Genomic DNA, 24,739 nt, shown 5'->3' with positions numbered 1-24,739 from the left:
GACCGTATGGCTTTCCAACCCATCGAGTCTGCAGCTCTGGGTCTGGCCCCTGAACGACTGCATTTGAGCTGCTTGGGGCTTTCTAATAGGGTCACTGACACCCTGCAGAATGCCAGAGCACCGTCCACCCGTTCCCTACAGGTACAAGTGGGGAGTTTTTCAGGCATGGTGTCTGCCTTGTGGGTTTGATGCCACAACCTGTCACATGGCAGTTATACTGCAATTTTTGCAGGACCTGTTTGATGAAGGGAAATCCTCCTGTATGTTAAAGGTCTATCTGGCAGCTGTTTCAGATGGTCAGTTTTTGAAAGGGGCACAGCGGCTTTGACCGCCTATGAAGGACATTGTTCCTCGCTGGAGGCTAAAAGTGGTGCTTTAATGCACTCGTGAAGCCTCCATTTGAGCCCATGCATTCAGTTTAGCTGTAATTCTTATCACTGAAAGTGGCTTTCTTGCTCGCTATCACCTCCATAAAGCGGGTGAGTGAGATGCAGACATTCTCCATTGCAAAAGTCTGCTTAATTTTTAGAGAGGCCAGGACAAAGGTTACGCTCCGTACCAATCCTGCCTTTTTGCCAAAGACGATCTCTGCATTCTATGACAACCAGTCTGTGTAATTGGAGGCTTTCCATCCACCCCCTTTCCAGTCTGACAGAGCGGCAGCTCCATACGCTCTGCCTGGTGCAGTCCCTGGCGTACCATGTTGACAGGACGATAAATTAGAAGCAGCCTGAACAAGTTTTTGTCTGCTATGGGACAGGACTGCTTATGAGCTGGCCAACCTTCCCCCTCCAGAAATGCTCACTGCCCATTCCCGCATTGCATATAAGATAGGCAGTATCAGGTTTGTAGGAATTTGTTAGTGGTATTATATGTTTTTTGTATGTCATGACGTTCATAAGTTGCTGTGATTGGTACAACCCTTTCTTTTGAAATAGTGTTCCACTAGTTGGGTAATTGTGTGTGCATGTTTTTTAAATTGATTTTTTTTTTTATTGTATGGATTTTTGTTTATGTAAGCTTGTGACTTACAATAACCAATAGTTAATTTGGAAATTTGGTATATATAACAGTAGAGGAACAAAACATGCTCTTTTACAGTTCATTATAACAAAGCCTACTCAAACGCTGTAAACATCTAATCAGAGGCTATAAACGTGACACACTGGTTGTGATTTATCGTGCTTGTCTAATACCCGCTAGTTTATGATCGTGTGTATTTGCCGTTGTGTTAAATATCTTACGGTACATCCATGGGAATATGTTTGAACAGTTATCAAAAAGAAAAAATCAGCTAAGGGTGTCTTGATGCATGGTAGACTCTTATAATTGCTTATTATCCTGCTGTTTCGTTTTGTTGATTGTCATTGCTTTTTGGTTTAATTTATTCCTCCTTTGCTTTTGAATAATTTGTTCAATCTCTTGTGTGATTCACCGTTCATTACCTTTTTTTAGATCACTTTCAGCAACAATTTGGTTCCAGCAGAGGGACTTAATTACTGAAACCAAGAGTGCTCTTGACTAATCTTTACCTTAAATCAAGTGTTTTCTAATATGTTAAACACAGTATTTTATCCACACCGGCCTCATTTCTGGAATTGCCCATTTAATAAGATCACATGTGGTATGTGTCCATCCTTTACTATATCAAAACTAATATTTAAAGGACATTTGATGATGGAAAGAAAGAGTCTACTTTTTATTTGATAGATATCCAACACTGCCCTTGAATAAAAGAAAACAAAATGCCTGTACCATTAAATTTTTTTGAGGCATCATTTAATTTATTGTTCTAAGAATGAAGCCCAGGGTGTGAATCTGTTCAGTAAGCTTCTCTCTGCTTTTGCCCATTGTCCTGCATCTTATTTTTTGCTGTCCTTTTTGCAAGGTGAGCATTTAGTAAGTAGTGCTGCTATTCATCAACCCTGTGCTACACTGTTTTTTAGTATTACACATTTAGCTTTTTCCTCTGGCCTGTTTCTCAAGTCAGCTGTAACAGAAAAATGAACACCTTCCATACTATTATGCAAGTCTGCTTTTAAAGAACAGTTTGATTTAAATGATAACATTTTGGACAGTTAAAGTTTAAAAAGAAATAAATGAAATGGATAGCAGCACAAACCCAAGCCTTTTTAATATTTCCATTACCATTGCAATCTCAAAAAATTGGGGGCTATTTTGACTGTATTAATTAGTTTTAGAATTGAGTTGAATTTACTAGTGATTCAGTCCAAAAAATAAAGAATTGAGAAGTAACCACCAATTGAAAGGAAATCTCAGAATATTTGGAAATTATCAAGGATTTGGTTTTATTGGCCAAATAAATTATGAATCAAGCTGAGCTGTTAATGTATGTGAAAATGCCATTTCTTACAGCATTGGACAACATTTCATTTTCGGTCTAAAGATGCACCTGTTTTCAAAATGCTTCTCCTCCTCATTTGGAAATAGAATGATGTCAGGGTTAGTGAAGGTGAAAGTTATTTTAAGCCTGTGAAAGAAGAGAAGGACTTTCAGCTTTTTAACATGTATGTATATCTACAGTGTTTCACTGGGGATCCTCTAGTAAGTTGACAGGGCTGGTTGAACAAGTTCTCATGTTTAATAGCGTGACTGAAACATGTTCTTGTCATACCCACCACACTAATTTGTTCAGCAGCTCATGTCAGTGGAGGACATGTCTGAAAAATACAAAGGTTTTTCTCAGTTCTTTTTATTGACTGGTTCAGTCCTTGATGGCAAACAGCTCCAGCTCCTAAATGAAAACAACAGTCAGATTTGAGGTTTTTATCTGATCAATTTGTTCTGTGTCAGATGCAGTGTCAGTTTAAACGCAGCATTAATTAATACTTTAAGTTTATCCTCACCCAGGCAAACTGATGTGCCAATAATGTAATAAAAGTGATTTGTGGGAAATTTATAGTTTTAAGTCGAATGGTTTTATTGTTAGAATATAGTCTTTCTGAGGGATGTGAAAAAGCACCTCAGTTGTGTACCTATGTGACATTTTCCTTCTGTGCTGTCTTATTTATGTTTGTTGTTTGCACTATTGTTTAACCTTAACTAACATTCATCTGACAACTGTCACAAGTCGACAACAGGGTAATTGTAATTTTAGTCTTATTGGTACACAGTGTAAAGGTTTAAACTGTGCCTGCTTTCAAATCCATATTAAATGAATAATTAACAACAGCTAAAAGCTTTATTCTGGTGGCAAAGAACCCATATTGCAATAAGCTACAACTCTATCTACAAAGACAAATGTCACACAAGTAGGTTTTTTTTTTTTTTTTTTTTTTTTTTTTTTTTAATTGTACTGTGCTGTAGTTAGTAATGTGTACAGTGGTCAGTGTAATAAATGTATTAGCATCACATGGCTTGTAGAATGCTAACTATACTCTATACTCTGGTGCACACAACTTGAAGGTAGAGTCACTACTAAGCCCTCTTTTGGTGCTCTACCAACTAGCTTTATTCAGCACCAATATTTTTAATGCAAAAAAAAAAAAAACTGTGGTTTAATTGCAGAATATTTTAAATACCCAAGATACTCCAAATACTTGCCATTTTTAACCCAAAGGCTGTGTTACAGATGTTGTTTTCACCAAGCTCTGATTTAATAGTAGAACAAGAACTGTAATGAGGGCTCGGGGAGACTGGCCAGTGGTCCTTGAGGAAATGTAATCACTCAAAGTCATGAGGACCAAAGTGAGTTCCATATATCTTGCCGAACAGGAGATGAGTTTTGACAGCAGCATGATGTTGTGTGAACTCTGTATGCAAAATAAGACCGCTTCCACCTGGGGTGGTAATCGACAGATAAGAGAGATAAATAGTACAGTTTATGGTTTGCTAGATGCAGTTAAATGCTGCATTGTGAAAAATGACTGCAGGGGTATTTTGAAGTAGTGGCCAAGTCATTTTTACGTATTAAATGCCAATTGTAGAAACAGAAGTACATTATTAAAATGATGCAATTTAGCAACACAATATTTTAGAATTACAGCAAATACCAGTCAGTATTCCCTACTGGGGGAATGCATAGTCCTAATGACCAGGATATGTATTTGTTTCTGTCAGTCATCAAGGTTTTATATCCTCATGGATATTGTTAATGTAATAGTCCAACTGGACAGTTTTTTTTTTTACATCAGAAACAACCTCAGAATTAAATAGACTTTGCTGGAAAAACAGATAGAATTCAGATAGAATAAATCTGGATGGAGTTTTAAAAAAAAAATGAAGTGTGATTTGCTAACATTTTCATGACTGGTACATACAGTAAAAGCAAAGATTTGACTTGAACTCAATAATAATAATAAAAAATTAAACAAAAAAAAAAAACAGCCAATGAGACTTTTTCTCTTTGCATGTCAGAGTAACAAAGCTCTTGAGGGCATTATCCCAACCCGATCTAACTGTCTTTGAGTGGAGAGGGGTGTGATGGAAACCCTGACATCCAGGAAGATGTGCCCATGGGACTGTCATGTTTACTCCTGTATTTAGTATAGCACGTTATCAGCAGCAGAGCAGGAAGTGAGGCTGTGTTGATAACTGGATGACATTACAAACAGGATGTGACCCCTTTGGAGGTAGGGGAGGGAGAGGCTGAGAATTTGCTCGGAATGTAGAGATTTTGATTAAACAGCGATAATGTGTTAATTTAATTGGATGTGGAATGTAATCAACATTTGTCAAACGGTCCTCTATATTCTCTGGCTGTTCTGTGTTGGAAACTTTAGTAATGTTTTGCCTGTTGTTGGTTCTCTCTTTTGTTGGCAATATTGTATGTGAAAATAAATTGTTAGCTTTTTGAGTCAGACTTCTGCTGCTCCACTGCAAGACGTACTATACTGTACTGTAGAGTAAATGTGGCTTTAGTAATGTACTTCAGAACTGTACTTTTGTATTTAACTGGAAAATAAGGTTCAAAGACATTTCTGCACTGTTTAATGTGTGTGTTGATTTAATTCAGGTGCTTTACAGTACTAACCATCTGATTTCATGTCAGCATCTCAATTATCTTATCAATGTCGATCAAATAGTGTCAGTCAAAATTAAATGCTCAAGAATGCCATCAGATGTATTGGGTTAAAAATTAAGTTTAGCTTTTGCGCACAGTGGCTTGTGAGAAATGCAGATGTAATACACAGTGGGTTTATCAAAGTGAAGACATCTGGAAGTTTAAAAAAAAAATACTGTAGGTCATTACACATTCTGTAAAATTATGAAGAAAATACACACTTCTGTAGTAATAATGTTATGTTGGAGTACTGGTGTAATCAGGTTCAGAAAATGTGACACTCCTACTTGATTACTGCATTTTAACACTTTTTGTGATGGTCTACGGTGTGGATATTTATATGAGCATGTGTATTTTAATGTGCACCCCCATATAGCACTTCAAAAAAAGGTGCTGGATAGCGCGCTTTCAGTGCCATTTGCCAATGCCTTTTGCCAGTGCCTTGAGTACTGTATTTCCTCAAGTTTAAGTCGAGAAATTTAAACCCAAAACTTGAAGTTGGGGGTGTCAACTAATACACAAGCAAACATATGAACCTGTCTATAATGTATAGCATATATTTACTGATTGCGATGACCCGTGGCAGCATGAACACCATGGAGGGGCATAATATTATAATAATAATAATAATAATAATAATAATAATAATAATAATAATGACGTTACCTTTTCTATTGCGTGGCCCTGCAAAAATGTTAAGTTACTTTAGCCACAGTGGCTAACTAAATGAAAGTCTTTGAGGGAACGTAGTTATGGTATATTAATAAAGATCTTCAACGGTGTTGGTTGTTACAGAGCTGTGTATCGGGGCGCACCCAGGATCTAGTCTCATCCTTCAACAGGGGGAATGTGATAATAAAGTTCAGTGAAGTGCAATCTTGTCTCCGGGTCGCATACATTACACGCACCAAACTAAACAACATGCTGTAACAACCAACCCATTGAAGAGTATTGATAGCTTAAACAAGTATTTTAAGCAAACCAATTTTTCACAAAGGAATAATCAACAATGTTTCACAGGATTATTATTATTTCTTGGCCGTTAAGCAAGTTAAAAACACAGCGTAGTGGCCTTATCACAGTGTCATTTTTCCAGGTAGCAACATAGCGGCCCATTACATTCAACAGCGCTGGCGAGAACCCTGATATATACACACACACACACACACTGAGCATCAAAAGAAACGTATCACTATTTTGACATTAAGATTTGAAAAAAAATTGGTATATAAATAATGGACATTGCCAATGCTTTTAGTGTCTTTTTAATCACTCGATCATTTATCCTTGACCATGACACGCTTGAGTGACTATGACTGAAGCATATGCTGTTAATCACCTAATTAGTGAGACATTTGATTGGACACTGGATATGGAGTGATTTCAGCTGTTGAATTGCAAGCTTGAATAAAAGCAATAAAGAAAATCACAGAAAAAACAAACAAACAATATGCCGCGTCTGTCAAGAGAGCAGCGCCTGCATGTAATCGGCATATTAGAGGCTGGATTAGGGCAGGTACCATGGCTCGCCGTCTTGGGTGATCACAGCCAGTAATTTCAAACCTGGCGCGACGATATAACCAGACAAATTCTGTCAATGACAAACCACAAACTGGGAGACCAAAGTCACAACACCTGCCCAAGATCGACAGATAATTTTGCAGCATCTTTGTGATGTCAGTTGTTAAATCAGCACAATAAAAAGTCACTGCACCTGCTCTGAAACAGTGTTTGCCATTTTTCAATCACATCTAGTGAATTTTATCCAGATATAAGTTATATGTTTCTTTTGATGCTCAATGTATGTAAGTGTGTGTGTGTCTTATATATATATATATATATATATATATATATATATATATATTTCAGCAGGAAATATATAATGTAATACCAGTCAAACGTTTGAGTACACTTGCTGGAAACTAGGTTTTTTTCAAAGCAATGTTCAAGAAAATTTTAAATTGTCTCTATATCTTGGATTCCTCAAAATAGGTACACTTTGCCTTAATAACAGCCTCACAAACACGAGGCATTCGGTTAACAAGTTTCAGCAGGAAATCACCAGGCATATCTTCCCAGCTCTTCTGCAGCAATTCCCAGAGATGCTTTGCTTTGAGTCTTCTGTCCAGTTCGTCCCATACAAGTTCAACAGGATTGAGGTCTGGAGACTGGGCAGGCCAGGTGATTAGATTGAGTTGTCCTTTGCTTTCCTTCTTCGCAAGATTACTCTTGCACAACTTTGAGGTGTGTTTCGGGTCATTATCTTGCTGAAGAATGAAGGGCTGCCCAACTAGCCATAATCCTGACGGAATGGCATGTCTCAGAAGTATGCTATGATAGCCATGCTGGTTGAGCTTGCCATGGACTTGGTAAAGATCACCAACTCTGTGACCAGCAAAGCAACCCCAGACCATGACACTGCCTCCTCCATGCTTGACAGTGGGAACCACACATGTAGAACTCATGCACTCACCCTCTCTGCGTCTTACAAATACTTGGCGCTTGGACCCAAATATTTCAAATTTTGACTCATCGGTCCATAAGACCGACTTCCACTCCTCAAACGTCCAGTTTCTGTGATTTTTGGTCCAGGCAAGTCTCTTCCTCTTATTTTACACTCTTAACAATGGTTTCTTTGCAGGAATTCTTCCAGTTAGGCCAGCTTCAGGCAATCTCCTCTGAACAGTTGATGATGAAACATCTGTACTTCTAGTAGCATTAAGCTAAGCTTGTATTTCAGGGGCAGTTAAATCGCCGGTTTCGCAAACTTGTGACTCGAATGAACTTGTTCTGATTCTGAGGTCACCCTCGGCCTGCCTGACCTTGTTCGGTCCTCATGAGTGCCAGTTTCTTCAGTTCGTTTGAGGGTCTTGGCCACAGCAGTTACAGACACTTGCAAAATTCCTGCGATTTGTCTTAAAGATTGACCTTCATTTCTTAAAGTAATTAGTCTTTTTTCTTTGCTTAACTGAGCGTATTTTGCCATTTTGTGCACCCTTACATTCAGGAATGACAAACTTATGCCTATGTGACCTATATTTTATAGTAATCATGGACCCTCACCTGTTAACAGTAATTGGTGACAAAAGGTTAATTAGGGAACATGCTAGTTAACTCAGAGAACATCTAACAAATACACTTTTATACTTAGGCCAGTGTTCTAACACCCTGTTATACACATTTCAGACTTTTAACTGACTTGGGCTTCAGACTGAAATCCCCATGCTTTGGGTGACTGTTTCATTGAAATTGACAAGATTTACATTTTCATTGAAAAATTACATTTTTGATTGCAGTTCACTTATGATTATCAGCTTATATAAGTACATGTATCATATAATGAAATATTAAGTGTCTATAAACAAGTTTATACAGTTAAAAACATAGATGATCATGAAAAACCTGGTTTCAAGCAGGTGTACTCACTTTTGACTGGTACTTTGTGTATGTATATGTATGTGTGTATATATCCCATGTTTGTTTACACCCAGGAGATGTTATGTAAAACACAGATGCAGTTTCATTGAATTACAGCCAGACGACACCACTCCCCACATTCCATTGAAATACATACTTCCATGTGGGCTAAGAAGGAAGTGGGAGGTGGGGCTTGTATATACTAAAATAATACTATTGTAGGCTAACAAAAAGAAAATTTTACCCAAATCTCGCCCTCATGATGGGGGAGGTCGACTTTTACTCAAGCAAATACAGTATGCCTAATGTTACAAGTAGAGCAAGTTCTGTCTCAAAGTGTAAGATATCTATATCACAAAAGAAGTCTATATCACAAAACCAGCACCCACACAATTTAGCTGACCTTTTCAGTCTCTAATGAGAGGGTTCCAGGACTACATGGCTGGGTATGTTAAAGTCAAGATCGCGCTTTATTCATGAAGCTGCGAGTTAAAGCTCTGGCACTGTCCCTTTACTTTTTTGAAGTAATTCTGTGCTTTTCTATAGGGAAATAACCTCCCCTACAGATGGGTATTTATAGACAGTTACATACATTTGCTTTGGTCTGTGCCACTGAAAATCAACTGTTTGGGCTGGATGTTCCTGTTGATTGGTCTATTTCCTGTTTACTTTTCTATTTCGTGCTTTCTCTTTTTGTGGTGATTAATAGTAAACAGCTTGGTACAGTCCTGTTGGAAAGAGAAATGAGGACATGGGAGTTAAATTACAGTACAGGACTGGTGGTGATGCACAAGATGGAGCCTTTTTTTTTGTGGATATAGTAACCCTGCTCTTTATTGTAATACCGTAGATTTTAGCTAATCTCGCAGTATCCATTGCTATCCTAAATGGCTGGAAATGGCACAGTATTGTGTACTCAGAATACAAACGGTTTGTTGTGTTTTGTCTGTGTATACTTCATTTTAAAATGTTACATGAAATGCAGTAATACAATTATATTAATAATTTTAAAAAATGAAGTGTTCCATGATCCTTTACTGTATATTGTTCCTCATGCTGTGTTCCCTTTGTGGTACTAGCTGGATGCAGCTTTACCACTCTGAAGGATGATTTTCAGATGGAAACATTTTCAAGTAGGTCTTTATCCAGCTGCCTTTAGCTGATAGTGATTTTCCCTCTCAGTGTGATCTGTCTTGTAGTCTCATGTCGAAATGAACTATAGGACCGTTTTCCTGCCGTTTTGCAGTAGTTGGTTAGTTTGCTAATCTTTACTGTTTTTCAGGACTGATATTCTAGCCTATTTAATAAACCATCTTTAGTATTCATATTGATACACTATACAAAATATATAGTCTCTCCTTTTTATGTGAAAGTCTGATTGAAAAAGTTGTATCAGCAGGAACTTAGAATGGATAATTGGGGACTCTTTAAACTAAACTTGATTTTTTAGTAGACACTCAATCCAGGCTTGAATGTAGTGGGGTCAATTATAATTATAATTACAGCATAATTGTTTGCTGAAATTTCAATTACAATGCTATTTCTGTTCAATTACCGTTGCACTTATGCAGCAGTAATTGCAATTATAATTAGTTACACTAAAAGCTAACATAAATAGCTCCACTCATTAACATGTTTACTCTGTTTATTCTACCAAGCAGTAATCACTGGTATAAATACACAAACTAAAAGTGGTTGAAAATACAAGAAGAATGTTCGCTCAATATGAAACACAGCATGGAACTGTGAATGATTGAGCTTGGAAAATTCAATTACACAGGCGTGCTAAGGTTCAACTACAATTACAAGTGAACTTGACCCCAGGTCTGATTTCAGACAACCTAGATTTTGTAAGTGTTGTAAATTGCTACAATCATGAAAAGTATCGTACAATGAGCCTTGCGTTTTGTTTTCTTTTTCCTCCCTTTTTTTGGTAGTGGAAATGAGCTCAATATTTGTTGGAATATCCTCCAGATCAGTAATTCTCTACAGTACCATTACTTTGGTAATTCACTTTTTCAATCATTGACTTTGCAGGGTCCTGTCATGCATTTGAAACAATGTATATACTGTATAGTCAAACCTGTTTTAATAGAACTTGTTGATGTGACTAGGTCCTCATAATATCACCTGGGAAATGTTCATAATAGTAATAATATCTTTTATTTTTTATATAGCGCCTTTCATAGTGGTCCACCATCACAAAGTGCTTTGCAGAGGTAGGCTGTGAACTGTGCATTATATGCAGTCACTTACTATTGGACATTGATTTAACATCTCATCCTCAGGATGGAGCACAAGGAGGCTGAGTGACTTGCTCAGGGTCACACAGCAAGTGGCAGAGGTTGGATTTGAACCAGTGACCTTCTGGTTACAAGCCCTGGACTTCAACCACTGGACCACACTGCCTCCTAAGTATGCATTTGATTATGCATATGTGCAGTATATTAGACTGTATATTGAAAATACATTGTACTGATGAACACTTCTTAGTACAGTATTTCGAGTTACACAGACATAGTTGTTGTATCAAAACGTCTGTTTTAATGCTTATTGGTGAACTCTTAAGTGGTTATAAAAAGGTTTTATCACTGAATGAGGATTTATATAAAAAAAATACCCCTAAATGCAGTAGTTTTGGCATAGAATTAAAGAAAGACAGGTCTAGAAAGGCAACAATATCTACAAAGCATTTGCACTTGCTGTCATTCAACTAATTAAAGTTGTTGGGAGTGCCAGTGGTAACTTAATTAACAGCTGTTGATGATCTGCCATGACAAGCAAGCAAATCTCATAAAATCTAAATTCTAGGTACAGTTCAATGGTGCATAATTTCCTAAGGAACACAGGAAAATGTTTTCATTCCCTTTTTGATTGATTAACAGAGATGATTCAAAACAACCGAAAAGCTTAATCTGCAAAGCCCCGAGTCTCACACTCGACCCTGGTCAAAGTGTGTCAGCCCACAACCTGAGGTGGGTCGCTGTCAACCCGGGTATGGCTTCACACTACACAGGATTGTGACCCGGGTAGCCAGAACCTGGGTCTGGACTCGTGTAGACGTGCCAGTGTGAAAGGGGCTGGTTTTGGGTTTTTTCTGCATTTTGTTTTGATGTCTGTTTGGGGGAGGGGGCAGCAAATTGTTTAGCTTTGCACTGCACTGTTAGCTACAAAATGTCATTCTGATAAGCTGTGGACTGTCTGAGTGGCAGGCAGAGAGCTATATTTCTTATCCTACTTATACAGTCTTTGCCATCTTCACAGTGGAATACAAAAGAAGGCTATTCATTGTTGAAAGCTTATATTTAATTCTGCATTAATTCAAACCAGAAGCCCAGCTTGGAAATAGTTCCACTGTAATTTGGGATGGCTTCTGTTGAGTGGCAGAATTGACAAGCTCTTGTAGCAATTTCTGAAGCACATTGTGTGCTAATCAATGTAAATCGAACCCTAGCATGCAGTTACGCAGGTACAATAGACCTTCTGTCAGAAACAATTATTTCCTCAGTTTTTTTTTAATATGTGGCAGGCATATGTTCCATTTAAACATCACTAGAATTAGCCTGGGAACTCTGAATTCATTCGTGATTGATAAGCTTTAGAGGTGCATAAGGATACATAATTTAGAAATAAGCATTAAGCCTGACATGAAGTCAGAATACATGTTTACAATTTCCATCTTCATTTTGTGCCCTTTCCACAAAATAAACATTGTTTCAAACTTGAAGCATTGTAGGTGTGGCATACTGTGCAGAACTGTGTTCGGAGAGGCTCTCATTAGCCTTATGTACAGTATTCCTGAGGAGAAAGGAACTATCAACCTAATTTGTAAATGGGGGCAAGCAAGAAAGACTTGCAATGTCAATGGTTTTAAATATGAAGGCTTAGAATGAGTCTTTGCTTAGTAAAACTGAATGAAATATTGAATATTTTAAAATCCAGTTATTGTATATGAAGAAGTACAAAACCTATCTTAGTGAAGACTCTTTTCGACTCGGACAGGCAGCCACAATAAGGCTTTTCAGTGGAAACCTAGAGAGAACTACACAAACAAAATATTTTAAATGTATATGCTTTCTGATTAATTGACGCTATTAATATGTTCAGGTTAAGACCTTGTTAAAATTTAGCATCATGAGGAAGAGTGTTTTATCTAAGATAGATAGATAGGATTGATTGTATAAAGTATATTTTGACTGTCTTTGCTGTGCCTCCTAGAAAGTTTGACACAGATTGAGAATTGTTAGTGTGCAGTGAGTTCTTGCAGTGACATCTATAGGTTACTTTTTAATTGTGGTATAAAAAATGGAACACCTCCTACAATGTGGTTAAACATTTTTATAGTGCTTGCAAGAGCTTTGGTATATACTGTTTCCATTGTCAAGGGAATCTATTCTTCTTTACATACCTGTAAGGGATATTGATTAAGAAGGTGTTTATTCTGCATTAATGCTTCGTGAAAATATGTTATTGTATTAAGTTATGTGGATTCAATCTTTATTACAGAGAGGCTGCCTAAATGACATGAGCTGTCGCATGTGAATTTATAGCAGCTTTCTTAAATCACTGAAGCTATGTCTGAATTGTGCTCCATTGGAGTTTTCCCCTGACTGGCTCAGTACTTTTGATTAATGTCTGGTTCATATTGCACACTTGAATTTACAATGTACCTACTGATAGTGGAGTAATATTGAGACTGTTTAAGAGAGTAAATGGCTTTCATTTTGCACTTTGTATCAGTCATCCGTTGAAGGAATTTCCTGCGATGGACTAATTCTGGTACTGTAAATTCATGAAGGTAAATGTAGACTCAGGGCTGCCAGATTGGCGGTTTGGCTATTTTTACTGTGCATGTTTTTTTTTTTTTTGTGTGGTTTTTTAGTACTTATGCAATCAGTAAATTTCATTTTGTACATTTTCTTTACAAGTTTTGGTAACATTTAACTTCCTCCTCATATAACAGTGTTCAGTTTAACCACTACAGCTTTGAATAAAAAAAAAGTTTGTTTGAAAAACTGTACATAAATTATTTGTAATTCATCAAAATATGACATTGTTGATAGGGGGTGAATACTTCTGCAAACCACTGTATGCTTTTGTAATATTTCAAGTACGAAACGTAACTATTATCGTATGAGTATTTACCTCCTAAAGACCCTGAAATAAGATGGTAAATGTTCAGCTTTTTTGATTAGCACACATTTTCTTTCAAGAGATAACTGGTGTGGATGTTTAGACATTTTATTTGCTGTTCTACACAATTAAAATCCTGCTGGTGGGACTTGTGAGGTGCATACGTAATGGCTTGCTTTTGCTTTTTGATACCAGTTTAAATTAAGAAATGAAAAATCACATGCTGTGATGTCAGCCTGCACAGTCAGATTTACATAGATTTTAGGCAGAAAATCACATGATCTGACTGTGCAGCCCGATATCAGATATACAATGATTTTAAGCAGAAAATCACATGATCTGACCTTGCAGCCCAGCATCAGATTTACATTGATTTTAGGCAGAAAATCACATGATCTGATTGTGCAGCCCGATACCGGCTTTACATTGATTTTAGGCAGAAGAGACTTACAAATCATTCCGGATTCTAGAACAGTCAAGTTCTGGATCGTAGACACTGTTGCATCATTCATTTCATTAAGAATTTGATCGGAACCAAAATCCTGCCCAATTATAGAGAGTGACGATTTGTAAAGGGGCTGAAATACACAGTTTTTACTGTATCTCCAACATTGCTGAACAAAAAACACTAAAGCACATCTTCCTTGTAATGGCGAAACATTTTTAATAACTTAATGTATCTAATGTTGAATGATAAAAAGTACAGAGTAAGGATGTCTTCCTTACTGCCAGTGACATTAACAGTAGATTTTATTATTTTTTCTCTTACTGCATATTGTCCTACTACAAATTCAGAAAATGCTTCAGCAAACATTGACCATATGCAATAAGGGTGATTTTCAAATATTAGAATTGATTCTCAACTTCATCCTAATAGACTGTTGTTGTAGCATTAGGTTTAGTAAGGTGACTCAGTGGCTTTGAAATCAATAGACTGTTTATTTTGTTATAGATTTAAAAAAAAAAAAAAAAAAAAAACAAGTAACACAAGAATACAAATCCTGCTTTTTTTTGTACAGTAATGATATATGAATATTTATTTCATTTTTGCTGGGACCCTATGTACATTTTATTAAATACAAAGTTTTCTTGTTTGTTGAAAAAAGCACTCTAGGTGTTAGGGCTGTCAGGTTAACCCGAAAACTGAAATCATCAGTAATTGAGCCCCTCAAAATCAAATCGATCGATAAAATGAGCATAAATGTTGATTGGTTTTCTTTGTCGCACCACAAACTCAGATCGCTGTACTTCAAAAAAAAATTTCTTCTCCTTTGACAGGAATTTCGGTTGGTGTTTTTAACTTGACTAATCAGGATATGCTGAAGAGGTAAAACAGCCGAAGCTGCTGGGTATTTGTCTGTGGATAATGCAGCGGTTGCGGTTTTGAATGGTTTCAGGTGTCACGGATATTTGACAGCTAACCAAATTTATCTGTAGCGAAGCGGGTGGTAGTTTTCCAAATGGCTTCTCATGTTAGTTGTATTTGAATGGTAGAGAAGTTCGCGTTTGCATAATCTACAAACTTTCTCCTTATTTTTTTTCAAATGGGTCCTCCAATCGCCCAAAATCCAATATAACTCCAGTATATACTTTTCAAACCAGGTGGTGTAGTGACCGCTTGCTCAGGAGCACTTGTATCTGCTAAACTGCAGTCACATGTGTCAGACATACTGAAAAAAACTGAAAACAAACTGGAACAAAATTGATCGGTTTCATGGCAATGCAGTTGATGATAGCAATTTGAACCTTAGTACCGGGTATTTAAAGTAGCCATCTTGGTTGTGTCCTGTAATTTAAATGGCAAGATAGGAAGTTCGGTGCAACATTTAGTTTATAAATTAAAGAAATGTAATGAACTTTGCCATTATCAATGAGACAGTTTTATTACACTGTGTAACAATTTTATTTATTTTTTTTGTTCCTGGGTAGTAAGTGTTATTTCCTAATTGCTTATGCCTCAAAAGTATAGGAAATGGCTATTATTCACCACAGACTTTGCTTTTGTGACCAGGACAGTGATATTTCAAAATATCACTATTTCCAATGGGAAAATGGGCAAATGTGTGTCTTTTCATTCACATAAAGTCAGAAAAAAACAACATATGAATCCAAATTGACATGTATTTACTAAAGTAATACAAAAATGACTACAAAAGATTTAGAAGTGAGTAGTTTTTCGAGATTTACGATTATATTGTATAAATACTCTGCTTTTCCTAGTTTCCTTCTTTGTTGTACATGTTCCATATAATACCCTTTTCAACATAATTGCAATTTGTTTTGATATTTTTATTAACATACCCCAGTCAAGTCAGTTTTGACCAGTTATTTTTGTTTCTTATTGGTTATGCATCTGGTGTTCCCATCAGTGTCTTCTGAATTCACAACATCTGTGGCTTCAATTCAGCCTGTTCAGACAGAGACATTTCATTAGCTTCTGACTCCTCTCCCAAAGTTCAGCATTTTCATTGGTTCATCTCTCCTAACTGCTCGCTCTGGCTCAGGTTCAGAGGGATGGAATCAGTTTTCTGAATATGCATGACATGCCCTGTATAATCACAACGTCCACTTTATTAACCACTATCTGGTTAGAGCAAAGATGCAAGATGTACAGTGGGTGAACCGCCATCCATATGAATATTTATGTTTGTACCCAAAATGTGCATAAGATATTGCCACATAGACCACTTTAAAACCTAGGCAATGAAATCTGCTGTCTGTCTAAACACTGTTCTATTGCTTGGCATGTAGTGTTTTCACTTAAGGTTTTATTACTGGTTCTTCCATCCTAACCCACCAAAATACCTACTTTATTTATTTATTGCCATTTATATTGGACATGTCTTGCATATTCATAACCCTGCTCCCGCCTCTCTGAACCTGTGCTGGAACGAGCAGGTAAGACGTTGAATCAACCAAAATACTGACCTTAAGGAGAAATGTTTCTTGTTGATCTGGTTGGATAGAAGACAGAGATGTGAATTCAGAAGATATTTTGATGGGAAGACCCATTGAATAATGGATGTGAAATAAAAATAACTGGTCAAAACTGATTTTTGTCCATGGATATGTTAGAATTATTAAAACAATTGTGATTACAGTGGAATGTCGCATAACCGACCATCACAAAACCGCCCTAATCAATTAACTGCCTTGCTAAATAAATAAATAAACAAACAAACAAATAAATAAATATTAAAATTAGGCTACGAGAGTAAGGTATTGACAGCAAGTACAGCGTCCGCGATGGAAACAGAAAGAAAGCGTTATAGCAATCAGCCTTTTGGTGCGTTCCCCTTTAAGAGAAATGGGCAGTGATGTTTCACACCAGTTGAGAAAGCTTTGTGTGTTACTTTTTTTTTTTTTTTTTGTGCAATGTGTTTATATGATGAAGCACACGGTTGCAGATACTGCAGCGTGTAGTTGTAGCTTTCAAATGCATATTAATTAAACAAAGCAAACTTCACAAACGCAGTGCTTAACGGCCGTTTGTTTAAAATAGCTGAACAATATTTAAACCGAGCTTCTTATCGGCTGTTGGCAATATCAAGAAAGAGCACAAAGTACCGTGACAGAGATATTAAGAAAGCAGGGAGGCAGGGACTTATAGAGTTAAGAAAGAAGCCATCAGTTGTAGGTTACTGTACATTTACCGTTTTTGTTTTGTATTTTTTTTTAAAGCTTTGCGTGGAGATGGCTTATAGTAAACTGCATGGCAACACTGTGTATTGTAGCCTAATTAATCTTGTTTATGTTTGCTTACTTTTAAAGCAAAGTATATCCCTGTATTTAATGCAGTTTGAGTGCTGGTTTTGTTCAGTACCCTATTCATGCATGGGTAAATGTCATTTTCTATAGCTGTTAGCAAATCCAACTTTTCCACCCGCCTATACCCCAGTCCACAGGGGGTCGGATATGCGACCTTGTACTGTATGTTGAAAAAAATCCAAGAAAGCAGAAAGCTACGGAAAGTGATGCATTGTTTTAAACCCAACAATCTGTTCAGTAACGTCTTTAATGAGTGGTTTACTGGTAGATTTCAATTTTGTTTAAATACACTAATAAATCAGAAGAGCTTACACTATGTTTCAGTAATCTCAGGATTTATGTTACAATAAAAAAAAAAACGTCATAGGTCCAGATACAGCAGCTAGATAAACAAAACAAAAAAAAACTTTAGCTTTTGAAAAAGTTTGCTTTGAATCTTTACACACTGGCTCTCAGATTTCCATAGTTAAGCTGTCAATTTCCCTGCTTTTCTCCCTCCTGTGAACTGATACTTAGGATCATTGTTGCATGTAGAAATTCTGTTTCTAGCTCATGTTCCCAAAGAAGTAGATTAAGTTTTATTTCTCTCCTGGGTTTGCGAGTAGATTGCTAAATATTTGAGAACAATGGATATAATCCCGTTTGTGGAAGCAGATCTACATAACACCTTTGGTTCCTGTTTGTGCTGCATACAGACATGCAATGGGTTAGGTGGCTCATGACAAACCACATTCTTTTGTGGTGTGTATTACATCTTACCCTGAAAATCAGAAAGTAATGCAGGTTTTACATCTTGCATCAAGGTCTGTTTGGCCTTGGTTACATTTCAGGAGGAGTTGCATCTCCAGGCAGGTATGGTAGCTTTTAAACTTGCTAAAAATTACCCCAACTTCAGGGACAGTGCTTATGTTTCAGGTAATATCAAAATGTTATACATCATCAAAATGTTTTTTTTTTTTTTTTTTTTTTTAATATGCATATTAATTTGGTAAAGATGTGTTTTGAATTCATTGTTTTATACGAACAATCTAAACAAAATGGATCACCTAAAAGTTTATTTTTCTTTTGTTTAAAAAAAAAAAAAAAAAAAAAGATGATTAATCTTGTCAGTTTACTGGACAATAAACAAATTAATTCTAATAAATACTGTATTTCCAAAGATTTGTTGCCTTTGAATTCAAGTCGAGTTCCCAAATTCAAAGACCAAAAAAAAAAAAAAAAAAAAAAAAAAATTGCAGTTATATCTTAATGGAAAGAAAAAGCACAATTATTAGCAACCTTTTAATTTCTAGGTGCCAGCAGGGAACACTATTACTGTGCATTAAAGCATAAGAGTAAGTCACCTAATATATTACAAATGTGAATATATGTACTGTGCAGTATTTATAGTATTGAACTGCAGTCTGCAGACGTCTACGATGTTTATAAATATATATATATATATATATATATATATATATATATATATATATATATATATATATATATATAATATCCCTGACTCCCCAAATTTGAACTTTGAATTCTTTTATTTTGGTCAAAAAGTTTTGACCAATTAAATTTGAGTAAATGCAGTATATAAAGTCTAATCATACGAGTTGCAAGGGTATTAGAGATAAGTAGTTGAATTAGTTTTAGTGAAAATCTAGGTTGCTGTCTTCCCCCTCCCCCAAACAACTGTTTCAAGTGGGTATGACCTACTGTCTTGGGTGCTGCTATCCAAACCACAGGTTCTCTAGGAAGAATCATTTGGTCTCTCATTCACACATTACAGTAGACAGATCAGATTCTTTTGACCAAAAAAAAAAAAAAAAGTTTATAAAGTAAACAAAACAAGAGAAATGTTGACCATCTTGGTATAACATGGATTTGTTTGGTGTCTTAGGGCTTGAAAAGACATTAGGTGGGAAAGCACATATTACATTCCTTCACTTTTAACAGGTTCACAAGTTTGTCTACCTTTCACAGTAAAACTAGGAGTCTGGGCCTTTGCACTTTTTTTTATTTTTATTTTGAGGGACTGAAGTTCTGCCAAAAGTGGGGCCTCAGGAAGTGGGAGTGTGCTTGGTTAGAGCTCTGGAGAGGAGGGGAGAGGGTGGATGCTGATTAAAATAATAAACAGCTGCTGGAAATAGACAGATCACTGCACCTAGCCTATACCTTGTCAGACCAGTAAAAAGTAGACAGAAGGGATTTCCAAGCACTGTGGATGTTGAAGAGACTTGGCATGAGGGGCACTATATGCCGAATGGCACCATGGGCGCAGAAGAGCCAATCCTTTTAAAAACCAGCCATCACTGTAACTAAATCCAGCATCTTGGAGATATCTTGCTTACTCTTCAGTGTGAGTCACTTTTTTTTTTTTATTGTGATTTACGTAACATCATCCAGCCTTTTCTTTTATTTCCTATAAAGAATGCTAAATGGACCTGGACTGTGTGCAGTTTTGTTTAGAGCTCTTTTTAAAGTGTAATTGAGAACAAAAGCTGGAGCCAGGGCCCAGGAGGAAAGATGTTGTGATTGCTGGAGCCTGCAGGTCATTAGAGAGGTGAACAAACAGGGGAATCAAGGGCCAGTTGAAGGGACCGTCATGGAACCTGGTAAATAAATAGAGCATTGGAACTATCCAGGGACTTTCCTCAAACTTCACGGACAGTACAATACATGTACATTGTGCGACAGAGAAAAGATGAAGTTACTATGCAGCCGAGCAAGACGAGAATGCAACTGCTGTGCTAATGGGAGATGCATGCCCTGGACATTGCAACGATGGGGAAATTCTTTCAAGTGGAGAACATGTGGCATTGAATGGGGGACTTTTAACTGGAAGATGTAGCTTATAAATGAATATTGTACCTGATGATGATTGGCCTGAACCTCAGCTTGCAGGAGTTGCTCAGAAGATTTGAGCAGGTATAGTAAAAAGAGAACTGTGGTCTCTGTGAGGTGTGCTTGTAGCCTTTTTGTCCAATGTGTGTAAAACACCACAACCCATTTGCTATTGCATAATTGATACACATTCATGTTTTTCAGACTGTAACAAAACCTCATTTAGAGGCTTGGATAAACTGCTATAGCCAGCAATCTGCATAAGCAAGGAAGAATATGTCTATAATGTACATTATATATTAATGTTTTAATGTGTTCATCTCAGACTTATGAAAGATATTAAGGCAAAAATAAAAATACTCAGTGATGTACTTAAATATGAAATATTATGGCTGCTGTTATAAAATGCTGCAAATAGCAATTCTTCAATAACTTTAAAAAAAAAAAAAACATTTGAAACATGGATTACCCTAACCTTGGTTTTTGAGAAATCGTTAAGCAGTGACTTAAGCAAAAAAATCTAAACATGGAGGAAGTGCAAGGTTACTGATTTAAAATAATGACTTTCTAGTACCAGCTGGTAACAACGGGGCATTGTGGTTTATGATGGGTTCTGTCAGTAAGTTTAGTTTTATAGCTGAGCACCTTTTGCAATGCTTTGTTCCTACTACTTAGTCCCCACTGAGACTTTCTAATTGTCTGCAATTTAAGTCAGTTTAAGTTCACATTATGGATATTGTATCCTTCCTGCCACCCTCCCCCTGTTTTATTAAGACATAATAACTAAATATTTGGCAATGTCTGTACTTGCACGGGCATCTTGGAAAATGTACCCCTTCCTATTGGCAGTTTTATATCCACATCTCCACTGACCCGTAGATGCTTCTTCCTGTGTCTTGTACTTAGTGCCCACATGATTAGTGTAAACCAGTGCCTAAAACAGAAAAAACAGAGTTTAATTTCTGTTCAATAGCCTGTATTTCATAAAAATAAGAATTAGAAATAATACATTTCTGTGACCTAAAGAATATTTGTAATCAACTTGTGTGTGTGTGTATGATGTAGCCTAGACACTTTTTTTTGTACAATAAATTGTAGAAAATTTACATACACACCTTGCAGTTTAATTCTCTGAAAATGTCTCTCTTTTAAGATAATGCATCCTTACAGTAGCTAGCTGCAACCCAGGTCATACCACGCGACCACTGTTGTAAACTGGTTAATTGCAGCCATATGTTTGTTGAAATTTAGTTTTGCCACATAAGAATGAGCCATTGTGTTGCGGTTTTTAAAATGAACCCTTCAAAGCTTCAAAGACTATATATAGGTCTTTATAAATCTCTTGTGCAACGGTAGTATTTTGACCTTTTTTTCATGTTCAAAGCCATTTCATGTCAGATTTCAAAATGTAAGGACCACCTCTGTACAGCAATAGCGTACATAGTTAGTTTACAGTACAAAATAAGAAATGTACATGTTTGTTCAGCAATAGTTAGTGTTTGTTTGATTTCTAACTGTTTCTAAATGCATTTTTGGTTAATTTATGGTGCAGCTTATCTTTACATTTTATCGTGCTTGTTTGTTTTCTTTGTTTAAACTTTACATTAAACAAAACCGTAAAGCTTTGTATTTACTTGTAGAAAACACCGGTTGATGATTTGGAAGAGGGTCAGTTTTCTGTCAGAGTATTTGCTAGTGTTTCTGTTCCAAAGTGCTAGGTTTCTAAAATAAGGCCCTCTTCCGCATTGCTTTTCATGCTGCTAGGGATTTGTTGAACACTTTAACTCAGAACGGGCATTGTTGCTCCTGTGGATTCCTCTGGAGAGAACATCTCATACTAGTTGTGTTTCCTGGATAACTCCTAGCTGATTGAACAATTGTTTCAATAAGGCTGCTCTATATTAATGATATAATATATTCCACTGTTGTCATCTTTATTCTGTGTGCTACTGTAGCTGCATGGCCAGTGCACATACATTTTTGAATGATAGCTTGTAAGACTGATTATGAACACCTTGTTGGATTGATCTGAAAATGTGTACACCCATAATGGGTGAAAAAAATGCAAAGACTTGTGTCATGCATTGAATAGAGCTATTCTGTGAAACTTTGTAAAAATGCTTTCTTACAGATTGAAAATACATTGAAATTTCTTTCAGCTGAAGTTTCCTAATGTGTGCCAATCCCCCCCCCCCCCTCCTCCTCCCACCAGGACATTCAGGCAGAGATTGATGCTCACAATGACATCTTTAAGAGCATCGATGGCAACAGACAGAAGATGGTGAAGGCTCTGGGAAGTTCTGAGGAGGCTGTGTTTCTCCAGCACAGATTGGATGATATGAACCAGCGCTGGAGCGAGCTGAAGGCAAAGTCTGCTAACATCAGGTCAGCAAAACACCTCTTTTCTCAAGGGAAGATAAAAATAATTTTTTGATTTATTAGATTTAGTTGCATTAATGTTCTCAATGTTCAGGCCATGCGGGTTAAGACAGACTTTCAAGCATAAGTGATTAAGTATTAGAATAGTAAAAGGAGAACAAAAAAGCTTAACTTAATGAAAAAGTCCTGCACAAAAATAAGAGGCTATGGGTTAATATAATGTGTATCTTCATACAAATAAAGTGTTCTTTAAAAATGTCTAAAATAAAATCATTGCAATTACCCTGGCTGCACTGCGTAATAGAGTATTTTGCGAAAGTCTCTCTAGAAATGCTGTACGCCATTTTCAAAGTTCATAAAAGTATTTTAAACAGATTTTCAGAGTGAAAAGAATTCTGATTTATGTTTAATTTGTTTGTTATTAAGGGCCCATTTGGAGGCTAGTGCAGAGAGATGGAGCAGGCTACTGGCTTCACTGGAAGATCTGTGCAGGTGGCTGAATCTCAAAGACGAGGGGCTGAAGAAACAGATGCCGCTAGGAGGAGATGTCCTAACTTTGCAACAGCAGCACAGCCACTGCACTGTAAGTCTCCAGGGTCTCTTGCTGCTCAATTCTTGTACTTTTGGGGTTTTTGTTTGTTTACTTTACAATTCACATAGTTTCACAATACAGTTTAAATGGTTCATCAACTAATGTTGTTCTTTTAAAGAACCACCATCGCACTCACTTGAGAAGCAAGTCCTTGACTGGTGTGAGAAATCAAATCAGAGTGGAACTCTCTGTGATTTCCAGTGGATATGAGTGCAGTAAAGGAGGTCTGAGTCACTGCAGTATTTCAGCCTTTTACCGCTAGGTATGCAAGACAGGCTTTTAGTTCATGTTTCCATCTATGAATCTTCCATGACACCCAGTTCCACAAGCATCACTACTGCAAAGCAAAGCTGTTTGGAAGTGTATAACTGGGCTGTTTCAATAAGAGTGGATATAACAGCTTCCCCTCAACATACATTAGAATAAACTTGCAAATTACTCTGTCACTGGTGATTTAAAGTAAACCAGGCCCATTCTTTTAAATTGCTAGTTGATTGGTAAAGTCCACAAAGTGGGCTTGAATTATTAACTTCCTGTGTGCGATGGAAGGTCCAAACCCACTTGAGAATGTGGGTTGTGTTATGCCTGTGAATGACAGCTAATTAAAAGAAAGTATTTTGGCAATATTTACTTGTCTAATATTTGTTTGAAATATTTAGGAATTATTTTGTGCAATGGCTTGGTAACATTGATTGTGTAACCTTTGTATCGTAGCAATACACACAGTAGTAACCAATATAAGCAAAACAGTTTACATTTGTGTGGAGCAGTTAGCTGGTGTACAGATACCACTACCAGATTTTGATGAATTAAGACTGACAGTTAAAGGGAAAGTGGTATACAATTTTTTAAGAAACTAATTAAGCCCATCCTGAAAGTTTGTTATGCAACATGTAATATATCATTGAAAGAAGGAACACACGTTTAATTTAATTAAGACCCTGTTCAAATTGCATTTTCAATACAAACATGAGTGTTGGCCAAGTTGATGGCCAACATACAAAGACTTTGTATTTAACACTAAATTATCCCGGTCAGTAAGAGTTTCAAATTAGTTCAGTAAACATTGGGGCAGTTTCCATGGGGGAAAAAAGAAAAATAAGTCTCACCTTCTCCTCAAGCTATTTGGTAGTACTTTTGGGTAGCGTGGGTTTCCATTATGTGTTTTTTTTGTTTTGTTGTTTTTTTTTTTAGCCAGAGTAATTCTCCTTCCAAATGCAAATAATTTAATATTCAAATACATGAGGGTATAGTTAAATGTTTCTAGCTTGTGTGACTACTGATATTCTACAGCCTTTTTAACTGGGTTTCCAAAATGGTTTTAGGTTGTGTTAAAGTACTGCAGTGCAGCCTGCCTCATTTGGCCACCAACATCTTTTTTAAATAAAAAAGCATGAAAAAAAGACATAGCATTACACAAATAATAATAATAAAAAAAAAACATTCCATAAGAAAGCACGGTGTACTATCCTTGTATTATTTAACATTTTTGACTGCATATATGTTTATTATAAAACTATTATACATGTACATATAACAGAACCATAGCTCCAGCAAGTCTGATCCTCATAGTCTATGAACAGAGCTAAAATACCAGG

General features: G+C 36.5%; 1 protein-coding gene across 11 annotated transcripts in view; it reads left to right on the top strand.

Moving 5' to 3' along the window:
* The window catches only part of LOC121315838 (utrophin-like), a 245,099-nt gene that overhangs the window by 135,007 nt on the left and 85,353 nt on the right, over positions 1–24,739 (top strand). For 9 of the 11 annotated variants that reach the window (XM_041250320.1, XM_041250322.1, XM_041250318.1 and 6 more), the window contains 2 exons: positions 22,383–22,555; positions 22,976–23,132. In XM_041250320.1, the coding sequence (XP_041106254.1) occupies positions 22,383–22,555; positions 22,976–23,132 (330 nt within the window). Of the gene's footprint in view, positions 1–18,852; positions 20,255–22,382; positions 22,556–22,975; positions 23,133–24,739 lie in introns of those variants that run through there. The other 2 variants (XM_041250327.1, XM_041250326.1) reach the window with 1 other exon arrangement.

The sequence above is a fragment of the Polyodon spathula genome, chromosome 5 (genome assembly GCF_017654505.1).
Source record: "Polyodon spathula isolate WHYD16114869_AA chromosome 5, ASM1765450v1, whole genome shotgun sequence".
NCBI lineage: Eukaryota > Metazoa > Chordata > Actinopteri > Acipenseriformes > Polyodontidae > Polyodon > Polyodon spathula.
This window is presented reverse-complemented; position numbering and strand designations above follow the sequence as displayed.